We start from the raw sequence: 13,086 nt of genomic DNA, 5'->3' as shown, positions 1-13,086 counted from the left end.
GGGTTATATTGACTGGATCAAATTATTGTGGGGGTCATAACCCCTTTAACCCCCCTGCAAATTACGCCTATGGTCAAGAGCGTTAAAAAATTAACTTCAGTAACTTTAAAATGTATTTTCAAGGAAGTCATTTCAAAAAAATGTTTTTAATTGCCTTGTAGTTTGAAAACTCAACTAATATTTTTATCCCACCTCTAAGTTTTGATATAATAAAGGTTGGTCTTCTAACAGGACATAAAAAAATCAATCCTTTTGGCAAAATTTTCTTTTCACTAATGTCATTTTTTTGAAGTTATCCCCATGTTCAACTTTTTTTTTATTTAAGAAAGTGCTAAATCATTGCAACAACAAAAAGCCCAATCATTACACCAATAATAGTAAAAATCTAATTTGAATGTTAAAAGTCCTCTTGAGATGTTTATATATACAGTATTTTTGGTGTTTTTTTGTATTTTATCAGATTGTTCTTTACTTTTCTGCTCAGTTTATTTGTTAAACTGTATTTTATTCAGTTTGTAAATTATAGTGTTTTGAAAATACATTCATACCATTAAATAAAGTTCTATAGTTAATCCGAAAAGTACTCAGCTATCTGGTGTTCATAATTATAATCTTACCTTTAAATGCAGCGAAGCAGAATCATATACTAGCAGAGGAAGACACTAGTGGTAAAATGACAAACAGGTGAAGGAAGCAGAAGTGAAAAGTTATGAATAACACACAAAAAAGTCCCGGAAACACAAATACAAAATGTCACACTCAAACCAGGAAACCAGAAAATACAAATGAACAAATAAATAAATAAAATAAAAAATGCCACAGGTTCAGTGCACTACACACATGCAAGTCTTTATTTTTGCTAGTCCAACACACTTTTGTCTTTACCACATTGTTCATTTATAGCTGGATTTAAAGCTTTACAAAAAAGAAAGAGAAAACCAAATATTTACAAAATCTATCTGTGCAAACATGTTTTTTTCTTTTACATCACTCTCCTAAAGTATTTAAAAGGCATGCATACAAATAAACTTTGGTATGTTAACAAAACTACTTATTTTCTTAGTAGAAGCATTTACTTTATGTACATGTGGTTGAATCAATTAGTCATTTTTCAGTACAGGTTACACTGAGAGCAACAATATGTGTTAACAAACCGAAACCAGCAGTACAACCACTGAGGGTTGACACTTCAGCCTCACCAAGAGAGTGCACGTAATGTCCTCTGATGTCCATGATAGTTAGGCATGAAGTGAGTTATTATACAACAACTTTGGCAAATAAGCACATTAAAAAAAAGTTCATTCTAACAGCTGTAATTTAGTCAAATAAAATGGCAGTTCATATGGGTGGAAAAAATACTCTGAGAAATTTAAAGATAGTACTGAGAGTAACTTTAAATGTGTGCACACATTTTGTAAAAATTCATTTAAGACATTTACAAGCGTTTGAATGTCTGTCAACTCCGGAAATATAGAGGATTAAATATTCTAATTATTCAATTTCTGCTTTCAAAATAAAACAATGTACATATTTTGTGACTGTAAAGCAACTCTATAGTCCCTACCCTAACTACAACAGGAAAATATTTTTCAGCACAATAAAAGCCTTTCACTTCAACTACAAAATAAAAACAAAAAAACTATAGGTATGTTTTTGTTACATTATCAGATATTGTCATAATTTCTTGCACACCTTTAAGAAAAAAAAAAACAATGTGTGATCCAACATTTGAAAAAGAAGTGAAGATGAGAGTGAATAAAAGCAGTGTGCGAATGCCAGTGTCAAATAAAATGTGAACAATGTTTAATACTTTTAAAGTAAAAAAAAAAATACAATAAAAAATAACAAAAAGGGAACAACCCAAACCAAAACTATTTTACATGAAACAAAATCAGGTCTACCTGGGGGGGGGGCAAAAATGAGGCTAAGTTGTGTCCTTAGCGGCTGTGGCTGATGGGATGCTGGATTTACCGTTGCTGCCGTTGTGGGACCTGTAGTTGGTGAAGCTGGGGGTGTGTATGGTGCGGATGCTCTTTCCACCTGGGCCCAATGGTGTGGGTGACAGAGGGGAGGGGGAGAAAGAGGAGGAGGAGGAGGAGAATGAAGAGGAGGAGGAGTGCACTCGACCATTCTGAGTCTGTGAGGAAAACGACAGAGTTTTACCTGTGTGCTGTGAAGGTGAGGGGAGTTTAAGGGATCCGTTAGACAGTGAGGGGATATGGGAGGAGGGGAGGGAACCGGAACGAGGAGCATGAGAGGACAGGATGGAGGACTTTGTTGCAGAGGGACAGGAGGAGGAAGACGGGTTAATGGGATTATTAGTAGCATCTGAGTTTTGCGCAGACTGGGAGCTGCTTTTAGCAGAGCTAGGATAAAAAGCAGGGATTTTAGAGATGGGTATAGTAGGGGAAGTAGTTTTATGATCCCCTCCCACTCTTTTAGCACTTCCGTTAGCCTGCAAACAGATGCCAGAACAAACACTTGCTGTCAAAATGAAAACTGGTAAAATAATACATGTAAATAGGCAAGGCGATGTTAAACAAAACTAAAAGTTATTCACATAGACAGTATGACTGAACAAACATATATATTTCTAAAGTACTACTACAGTAAAAGACACCAAAAAACAAATATAAAGGGTCTGTTTTTCCACTAGGAATGTGAAACATCTTAAACCGAGAGATATGTTACCAAGAAAAGGAACACTGCAAAGGTTAGACAGCGTGAATGCAAACAGGATTTCCACACCACATGTCTGTGTTAGAGGGAGTGTTAGGCCTCACGAGGGGCTGTGGCAGAAAACGGAGAAGCCAAAGATGCACACAAGAAAACGAGTGAATTGGAAAACAGCATTAGGGTTTTGAAGAGTGGCAGCAGACAGGGGAAATGTGAACTCGGATGAGAGGGTTATGCCAAGGTCCTGACGGGAAGGAAATATGCTTCACCGTGGGGTTAACGAAGCTGAGCAGCAATGTTGGGTTTGAGCAGAGTTGCAATGTGAGAAGGGAGGAGGCAAAAACAAGTCGGTTAAATCTGTATGTGTACATTGCCAAAAGAGCCGGAGGAATTGGCGACACTGTTTAGGAACTCAGCTGTGATGGGAACTGGAGATGTGATGGGAACTCAGATGATGACAGGACAGGATTCCACTTTTCTTTGCCCTTTTTTTTTCCTTTTTTATTTAGCCACCAACACAGTCAAGACCATGAGCAGTGTGGACATGCAGAAGCGTACAGTACAGTGATGTTATGGGGTAACAGTCAAAAGTCAAACATGCCTTTGTGTCATTGCAGACTCAACAGAAACAAGAACAGATCCACAGTTGCCACTGTGGTGACTTTATTTTTTTAAAACACTTGACATCTCACAGCTTTTGTAGTCTTTTAATCCCCCTTATATGCTTCATGCTTTCGATTTCCTATTTGTCTTTCCTCTAGTTTCTGGTAAAACCCTACATTAAAACTACCTGTCGGAACTGCCTCTGACCGTCCTGCAGTTTTTGCTGTTTTCCTGCTTTTTCAGATGTAGCCGGGGACTGCCTGGACTTTGTAGACAAAGGAATGGGCATCCGACTAGTTGGGGAAGCGACACTCGTGTTCTGCAAGGGGATCCAAATGAAAAACAAAACAAGAAATAAAAAAAGGTAGAAAAAACACACACCACATAGGAAGTATGAGAAGTCAAGACATGAAATATATATATATTTGTTTGTTTAAACACCTCAACAACACTAGTGAAAGACCATGCATCCAGTAGGAACATCAACTTTAGTACATGCAGTGAAGAATAAGGAAGTAACAAGAACATCATAAAAATGTCTTTGAAGACCGGTGTGCCATTTGCTGAAAACCTCAAAGTTTCAGCAATGAATTGCAGGAGAAAGATGATAACCAGGGACCCAATAAAATGCCACCCAATCATGTCACCATGATTCCACAGAGGCGGAAAGCCACTGGGGTATTTTCCAACATTTCTGAGCACCCGTGAAGTGGATTAATGACTTTATAATTTCAGTGGTTAGGTTTGGAATGAAGGTAGGTTGAAAAGTTAGACAAAACCCCAAAGTCTCCTGGAACAACAAGAGCTAGAGAGAGACCTGTTGTATGTTGCTGGGTACACTGAGGGCAGTGGTGGTGTTGGTGCTGGTAGAAGGAAGGACTTTGGGACGAGGAAGAACCTGAGGTTTAGTCTTCTTCTGCAATGAGCTTTTGCTGGCTACTTTCGATGTTCTGGAGTTAGGGAGAGAGGAAGACCTCTTCAGCCCAGCTCCTTCTGAGCTTTTCCCATGACTTGCTTTAGAGTCTTCAGTGCTGACTAGCTCGTCAGGGGAGCATGGTCCCATCTCACTAATAGTGGTCTCCAGCTGCTTTATGGTCTGTTCAAGACTGTCCAGAGTTTTGTAGGTGCTTTTTCGAATCTGATCTGTCCTGCAGACATTGTCTGAATTCTGCCACTTTTGTGTGGTAGGTTCTGATCCCTTGGAGGTTTCTGCAAATGATTTTGAGCGTGTAATTTCAAATCTCTTTGCTTCTTTGTGATGCCGAACTGTGCCATCGCATTCTTCCTCATCTTCATACACCACCACCTGTAGAGTCTTCTTTCCAGGCTTGGTGCTAGTTCGAATTGCCTGTGTCAGTGCTGACAGCTGTTTCTTTGGAAACTTAAACTTGAACTTCTTCTTGTCCTGTTTGGCATCTCCATTTGACTCTGCGTTCATTCCGCCGTCTGTTAGTTCTGATATTGAGGATGTGGATGAGGATGATGACCTGGTGGTATCTGCAGTACTCTGTGAGGAGCTGACCATTTCTCCATCAGCCAACTCAGCACCTCCAGCTTTTGCTGGAAGCCCACCACTCCTCTCGTTGTCCGACTCCTCACTCTCCTCTTGGATGGACTCTTCAGCAAGCATTTTCTCAAGTTCCTCCTCACATTCGAAGATGGTGGATAGGCGTTTGTAAGCTGAACGGATATCCATTGGTTCGTTAAAAATGATGATGACAGGCTTCTTGTTAAAGCCATTATCCTGTGGCAATGTAGGATCAGCAGTGTCATTTGGTTTCTTTCCTGCACTGCCTACTGTAACCGTCTGAACGCTCCCTTTCTTGGCACTAACCAGTTCTTGGTACTCTCCACAAGACAGGGCCTGAACCTTAGTGTTAGTAATCATAAACGCTATGTTGTCTGGGGGCGGAGGTGCTTCTTCTCCAGGTAAGTCTGGACTAAGACTAGCTCCTTCATCACCATCTTCAAGAATAACCCTAGGTTTATCACTTTTATTACCTGAAGTTTTTTTGGATGTTGGAACAAAAGGTTTAGGGGCCTCCTTAACAGGATTGGCTGTTGTGGTCACCACTTGCTCAGGCACAAATTTTTTATTTATGGGAACATGCCCTGAATTCATTTTGATTTTCTTATCAGTTTTTGTTTTGCTGACGATTTTTTCCTTCTGAATTTCTGCACCAGTCTTCAAGGATTCGGCACGTTTAACTTGCTTCCGTGGCAGTTTGAATCCATTGAGTCCAACAGGTTTAGGTGATATAGGTGGAGGCGTGACTGCAGAGGGTGATTTGGGTGGTGGAGACAGAGGCGGCAGTTGCTGTTGCTGGCTTGAAGATTTGTCAATAACAGTGACATTTGACACCTGTGTTGGAGGTTGTGTGGGCTCTCTGTTTTCTGGGATGCCCTCCACTCCTGATGGGGGTGGCTGATCTTTGGGAATCTGGCCAGTCACGTAGTATATAACCTGCAAGACAAAATAACATTTGTGACTGCTTTTTAACTTTGAAAGTCCAAAATGTACAGCAAAAAACTGTGAACAGAATGTTAGGATATAAATATCATACATACCCCTGGGCTCTGTCGCATAGTTGTGTTTCCGTTTTCATCCGTTTCTGGATCTTTATCTTCTCGACTGGATTCTGAGCTCTGCTAGGACAATGTGTGAGGGAATAATATTACTGTGCAACTGGTTTACGAAGTTGCAGCAGATTAACTCGGAATTATGTTAATTAGTCAATTATAATTAACTCTGAAAAATGGCTGCAGAAGCAATCATCTAGTGTCAAAACTGACAATTATTGTAAATATTGACAGTTGTTTTATACTGTATTATTATTTTTTTCTTACTGCTCTGATAATAAATTGTATATAAAATGTATGCAGGACAAATAAATGCATTTATCTCTTACAGAGCTAAAATTATCCTCTTTCTACTTCATTAATTTCTAAAAATCTACAACTGTATTCCAATTTTGGTTACGCCGTTTTAATTTGGCATTTTTTAACAAAGTTTTAACATAATTCCAGCAACATTACTTTATGTCTAAATGTTGAACATTGTATTATTTACCAAAAACAGAAGCTTAAACATGTGATACATCTCCAATTTATATAAATCTGACAAAGCTGTTTTGAAAAAATGACTTTGAATAGAATAAAACTTGTAGCTGGATCAGCTACAAAGGTGTGAAGCTTGGAAAAACGGAGGTGAAATTGTGCAAAGACAAAGAGAAATTGAAAAAAATTTTTTTCAGAAAATAAGGGAGGGAGAAGAACATGCAAAGTGGTCAGACTGACCTTTGATGAACCAAGTCTGCAAAAACACATTGTGTCTACAAACGTGAGTTTTAACTATGTTGATTATCTTAATTAATAAAAAACAAACCCATACTGTATATATACTGTTGATTTTGTATGAAGATTGTCATCAAAAGGAAGACACGAGACAATTTATTTGCCTGTAAGATAAGTTACAGGTCTTTATTGGTTTGGAAGAAAAGACAAATGATTAAATCAGTTTTCAGAAACATCGTACAAAAGACACAGCAGCTTTTCAGAAGCTCAATTTTATGCAGACTTAATCCTGTCAAGAACCCAGCGGTGAAATCCAGCAGAATCAAAAGGAGTAGGGAAAAAATGAGGAGGTAGGGAAAGGAGTGTTGTGGAGGCAGCCGCTATAGGATTTTTAAAAATGTTTCTCTTGAGCCAAAGCAAGAGCACAGGGGTTGTATAAGCATTAGGACAGCCATTGATTGTATCAAACAGTAGGTAGAGGCAGGCAGTTAGCTGGGCAGCTGCATGACGGCATATATGTTACCTTTTTCTCTTTGAGCGGTAACAAAGTTCCTGGTCTTAATTCTTTGATTTGAGGTTCAATTCGAGTAGTAGATTCAACCAAATTTTTCACCCCTACATCCTTAACTGTGCACTTCTGGAAAACCTGAAGAGTGGAGAGAGGCCAGAGGGACATAGGGACAAAGGTTTTGAGGAGGACTCTTTAGACCACTGCCACCAGTTGTTCAAATCTAGTGGGCTGCCAAGGAGGATCCTCTTTTGGCAGCTGTCAGCCTTTGCCACTTCCAAGGAAATCAATCACCACAAGAAAAGATGAAAAGCAACAGACTCCCGCCCACAACACAGACTTGAATCACCCTTAAATCCATTGACTAGATTTGAATATATTTGATAGGATATGTATGAATGTTGGTGTTTCTGTGCAGCTCACCTGGAGCTCCGCCATGATCTTATCCCCTTCATCCTCTTCTTCTCTGGTATCAGGAGTGACGAGGGGAGGTGTGGCAGGTTTTGGCTTGATCTCCGGGACAGCCTTTGCTGGTTTTGGTTGGGGAGAGGAAGGTGGAGCATCCTCCTCACCCTCCTGTAAAAAGTCATGCTGACTAAATTAATTATTTCTTGCTGCAAAACCATAAAATAAGGCAGCGAAGTTATTCAAATGCTAGCATCACAGTGTTAACTAGCGTTGAATTGAACAAAGGACCAGGAGTTATATGGGAAACTTGTAACCACTTTTACATTACAATAATCCAAGTACAAGGGCAACTTATTAGTAGGAGGTGTTTTTTTAATATTTAGGCAATTATTTATGTATATTAGCCTAATCCATAGTCTTTAATGAGCTAAGCTACTCCATGCAAACAGGCCTGACAATGATCCTTTTACAACTTCCTTCCTCACTGACCTGTGCTGAAATGCTCTCCTTCCTGGTGGTGTACACCACCTCACCAGAACGAGCCGTCGTCATTCCTGAGCTGGAACTAGTGAAGGTTTTCCTCGGAGGAGGAGGTGGCGGAGACTTATTGGCTTTATCAGACCCCTGTTTGGACAAACTGTCAGCTTCTGGCTTGATGGCAGCTTTTGAGGGTTTCTCCATTGACGGCTTAGCAGATTTCTCCATCAGAGGTTTTGGGAGTTTCTCCAACCCCTTCTTAAAGGGTTTGCCTAACAGAAGCTCCTCTGTCATGCAAATTAGTAAAAATGTGTAGAAAAAAAAGATATGTTAATATGATTTACTGATGCACATAATGAGATTTTATGTACATTTTTTGTGGTTACACAAAGTTTGATTGGTACCTGACAGTGGCTCGACGGGGCTGGGAATGTTTCCTTGCTCTACAATCCCAGCAGAAGGTAGTAGCTGGTTTTCTTCTACCCCTAGGTTTGGAATTCCCTTCATCATATTGGCCTGGGCTTCTTGAAGGATCTTCTCAAACTCCTTTCCATCATAATGACCCATGTTCTGCCTTTTCTCCTCCCACTCCTTCTCTTTAGCCTGCAGGTAAAAAAGAAGTAAAAAAAACATAAAAGAGCCTCAAACTTCTCTGAGCAGTAAACTGACCCTTTTCAGTAAAAAAAAAAGAAGACAAAAAACACAATAGATTTGAGATTTTGGTGAATTTCATTTTTTTTTTTTGTTATTTGCTAAACATACCTCTATGGAAACAGCTCTGTTTTTATTTTTATCCTGACTGTTCTGTAGCTCTTCTATAACAAGATCTTGATGTGGAGTGCCGTTCCCATTATTCACACGTTTCCCATACGTCTTCTTTTGGTGGACAGGACTCTGTGGATCTGAAATAGCTCCTTTGGGATCCTCCAGCCCATGAGTCTTGTTAATGTTGGGGCTGGGCATGAGAGTGGGGCTGGGGGTGAGAGGAGGACTAGGCTGAGTGGTGAGGGCTGCAGACTGCTGAGACGGCTGCATGTGAACTGGAGAACTCTGGACATGATGGATGACCACAGGGGAGGAGGGCATCATCTCGGATCTGATGGTGGAGTTCTGGGGCTCAAGTGGGGCTGAAGTCGAGCTAGGCTGGACTGATACAGGGGGAGCTTCTGCAGTAGCTTCTGTAGTGACTGCATCAACGTTACCCACTGTCTTAATAGGATCAAGTCCTTTCTGAGAACTCTCTGTTGCACATCTGCAGAGAGGAGGGAAACACAAATAGGGTGATGTTTTTTTAAAGGTGAAAGAAAAGCCAGAAGCATGTTTGGTATGTGTGGCATATTAAAATGGAAAAGAGCTTGCAGTGTTCACCAAATTAGGTCACTTATCGTTTCAGTGAGGATTGTTGAAGGAAATCTAGCTAGATGCCTCATTCTTCTGTTCACACAGAATGACTTCTTTGATGGGATGAAAGCTGGCCTACCACTGTAATCAAACTTTACAGTCTCCCACATCATACACTCTTTTGAAAAGCCCTGCATAGACAACACACATGCATGAGCTGCTGAGCTGCTGAGTTCTCAACGAGCTTAATCAACTAAGGTATAATGTACTGGTAAGCTTGGTTCTCAGGTAAATATACTATATAATTTAATATGTTTAAGGCATTTATAATCTATAACGTCATAACTGTTATTAATTGGCTTTTCATTATTATAAACTGGACGGAGAAACTGTGGAGAGTCTAGAGTTTTTCATCGACGAGTGTTTTGAAAAAATAGTCATGGGTAAACTGAAACATACCTCCGGCAGCGTAGCTACCATGTCAGTTAGCACGCCTACATCAAAGAGGAATCGCTCGGCAAGATCCGACGATATTTCAAATATTTCTCCAGAAATGACAAGTTTTAAGGACATGCTGGAGTCTATCGATCAAAAGCTAAGCAGTTTAGATAGCCGGCTAGCTTTAGTGGAGGTGCTGCATAAAGAATTCCAGGCTCTGAAGGTATCACTGGAGTTTAGTCAGGAGCAAGTATCTACGCTAGTTAACGAGAACAGAGTTGAAAGGAAAATTGTCTCAAATCACTGAGGGGATGTCACAGCTGTCTGGAGATAATAAAAAGATGAAGGAAACCATCTTAGATATCCAGGCCAGAAGCATGCGGGACAACCTCGTGTTCTCCAGCATCCCTGAGAAAGCTAATGAGTACCCAGAGGCTACAGTCCGGAGCTTCATTCAGAACCAGCTGAAACTCTCCATTGAGACGGTAAACAACATCACCTTCGACTGTGTGCATTGGATGGGAGGTAAGAGACATGACAGCAAACGACCACGGGCTATTGTTGCAAAATTTGAGCATTTCAAACAGAACGAACAGTTTATTAGCTGTGGGAGGGAGCTACGTGGTACTAGCTTCAGTGTTAACCCTAAAGTATACCTCGATCACCGTCGTGTTTTGTTTCCCATCAGAAAAAAGCATCTAGCTGAAGGCTGCAGAGCTACAATAGCAATAGATAAACTGTATATTAATGGCCAGTTGTTTAGAGACCCTGAGATCATTCCTTGGCTGTATTAGATCTAACGTCAAGGTTAGTGAAACTCGGATTTATTATCATTATTTTTATTATTATTTTTATGATTAATATTATTACTACATTTAATCACCTGTTATAATGTTAAGTAAGCACAGTTTGTCGGTGGGTACACATTTGGTGAGCACAGTGGCTACTTTTTGTGTTGGTGGTGGGGGGGGTTCTTTTTCTGTTTTTTTTCTGTTCTTTTTCTGTTCTATTCTGTTCTTTTTGGGGGGTTTTTTCATCTCTTTACTATCACATTATTTTTTTCTCTTATTTCTTTATTTCTAACACCACAATTACTTGTACACAAGCGCACAAACCCACACATGCTCATATTCCATACATCCAAATACTTAATAATAAAACATATGCTTCATTTAACTTCAAACACATCACACACATTTTTATACATCTTACATACTACATAGGTATTCTCAAAATCTTGACTAATCATCACTCACTGTCAATGACTGTCCCTGAGTGTCCCTACTGTTATGATAACGGGCGTGGTTTAATTTTATTCTCACAAATACTGCGATGGGTGATTTAAGGTTTGTCACATGGAATATAAACGAAGCCGGTACCCAACAGAAAAGATATAGAGTTTTTAACCAGCTTAAAAGATTAAAGGCAGATGTTGTATTACTACAAGAAATTCATAAATTAAATTCAACTGTGGATGATCTTAAATCTCCTTAGTTCCCTAACGTATTCTCAGCCTGTTATAATTCAAGACAAAGAGGGGTAGCAATATTAATACATAAAAATATCAACTTCACAGTATTAGATAAAGTTATTGACCCGAAGGTAGATATATAATATTAAAAATTTCTCTATTTAGCCAAAAATACTGTATTGCAAGCATATATGGTCCAAATGTGGATGATACCTCATTTTTTCATGATTTCTTTTCTGTTCTATCAAATCACCTGGATTGCTCACTGCTTCTCGGAGGCGATTTCAACTTAGGTCTAAATAATAACATTGACAGGATGAATACGGCTGGAGCTCAGCACAGTTGGCAATCCACAAACATAGTTAAACAATACATGAGTGATTATGGACTTTGCGATGCATGGCRTGCTCTTCACCCTGACAACAAAGAATATACGTTCTTCTCACATGTTCATCACTCTTATTCTCGCCTGGACTATTTTTTAGTCAGCAGTTCATTGCTGACCAATATTTTAGACAGTGAGATACACCCTATTGCTGTCAGTGATCATGCACCAGTCTCTTTAACCTTAGTTGATAAGAAATAAATAAAAACAAACATAAATTGGAGATTTAATACATTATTGCTCAATGATGAACAGTTTTTAAAATATTTTAAAGAGGAATGGACATCATATCTAGAGTATAATGACTTACCAGGAACATCAGCATCTACTCTCTGGGAGGCAAGATAATATCATACTCAACAAATAAAAAGAAAAAAGAAATTGAACGTATTCACGAACTAGAGGAAGCCATCAAATTGTTAGGAACTTTGCAAGGCGAAGGAACTTTGCAAGGCGAAGAAATACAGCAAAGAATGCAGAAGGCAAAATTACAGTTAAATGAATACATAGACAAAAAAACAAATTCATGATACAATGACTTCGATTAGAAAATTTTGAACATAGTAATAAATCAGGAAGTTTTTTAGCTAACCAGCTTAAAATGAATAAAGAAAAAACAACTATATCTCATATTAAAAACATAACTGGGAATATAGTTTACGATTAGGGAGAAGTAAGTAATGTTTTCAGAGACTTCTATCGAGTTTTATACACTCCGCAGATAAACCCTTCAGATAAGGATATTGAACAATTTTTGGAAAAAGTGTCACTTCCAAAATTATCCGGTAACCAGTCTTTAGAACTAAACTCTCCAATAACATCAGCTGAATTATGTGAGGCTGTTAAAAACATGCCTAACAAGAAAGCTCCAGGACCGGACGGGTTCCCAGCAGAATTTTATAAAGAATTCTGGAATATTCTGGGACCAGTATTTTTCAGAATGCTTCAGGAATCAGAGGAAAATGGCAGGCTTCCATGAATTTGGCCAACATAAGTCTCCTATTAAAACCAGGTAAAGACCCAGTACTACCTGGTGGGGGTGTATTGGGGTTGGGGTGGGTTTCTTGGGGGCTGGCCGCCGGGGGTTCCGGAGCAGGGGTGATGCTGCTCTCGCTCTGGGGAGGGCCTTGGTGGTTCTGGGGGATGTCTTCTGGTGGCTGCATATGGGCCCTTGGGTGGTTTGTAGCGGCGGTCATGGGTCGCTGGTCCGGTTGCCTGGCCGTGCTGGGGTGGGCGCGGGGGGCTTGGGACTCTGGGGGTGTGCCGCCCCTGCGCTGTGGCTCTAGTGGGGCGGGGGGGCTTGGGCTCTGGCGGGCGGGTTGCCGGGCCCTGGGCCGGTGTGTGCCCTGGTGCCCGGCTCTGGGCTGGGGGCCTCTGGTGCGCTGGTGGTCTGCCGTTCTCATGGGCTGTGGGGTAGGGTTGGCTGGGGGCATGACATGGAGCTAGTGGGGGGTCGACCCAGCCTGGATGTCGTTGTGTTATATG

The 13,086-nt window shown here is 40.2% G+C and overlaps 2 protein-coding genes across 16 annotated transcripts in view; both read right to left on the bottom strand.

The window, feature by feature from the left end:
* Positions 1–740, bottom strand: part of LOC106521004 (uracil nucleotide/cysteinyl leukotriene receptor) — a 2,628-nt gene extending 1,888 nt beyond the window's left edge. Inside the window, exon 1 of the mRNA XM_014013376.1 lies at positions 618–740. The gene's annotated coding sequence lies outside the window, so the exon portion shown is untranslated. The remainder of the gene's footprint in view (positions 1–617) is intronic.
* Positions 741–823: 83 nt separating this feature from the next.
* Positions 824–13,086, bottom strand: part of kiaa1217 (KIAA1217 ortholog) — a 116,409-nt gene continuing 104,146 nt past the window's right edge. For 8 of the 15 annotated variants that reach the window (XM_014013358.1, XM_014013361.1, XM_014013360.1 and 5 more), the window contains 9 exons: positions 8,729–9,218; positions 8,371–8,569; positions 7,979–8,253; positions 7,505–7,657; positions 7,097–7,219; positions 5,848–5,928; positions 4,097–5,743; positions 3,467–3,598; positions 824–2,455 (listed from right to left, as the gene is read on the bottom strand). In XM_014013358.1, the coding sequence (XP_013868812.1) occupies positions 1,925–2,455; positions 3,467–3,598; positions 4,097–5,743; positions 5,848–5,928; positions 7,097–7,219; positions 7,505–7,657; positions 7,979–8,253; positions 8,371–8,569; positions 8,729–9,218 (3,631 nt within the window). In that variant the 3' untranslated portion in view covers positions 824–1,924. Of the gene's footprint in view, positions 2,456–3,466; positions 3,612–4,096; positions 5,744–5,847; positions 5,929–7,096; positions 7,220–7,504; positions 7,658–7,978; positions 8,254–8,370; positions 8,570–8,728; positions 9,219–13,086 lie in introns of those variants that run through there. The other 7 variants (XM_014013372.1, XM_014013374.1, XM_014013366.1 and 4 more) reach the window with 6 other exon arrangements.

Source organism: Austrofundulus limnaeus, unplaced genomic scaffold, assembly GCF_001266775.1.
Source record: "Austrofundulus limnaeus strain Quisiro unplaced genomic scaffold, Austrofundulus_limnaeus-1.0 Scaffold100, whole genome shotgun sequence".
Lineage (NCBI taxonomy): Eukaryota > Metazoa > Chordata > Actinopteri > Cyprinodontiformes > Rivulidae > Austrofundulus > Austrofundulus limnaeus.
This window is presented reverse-complemented; position numbering and strand designations above follow the sequence as displayed.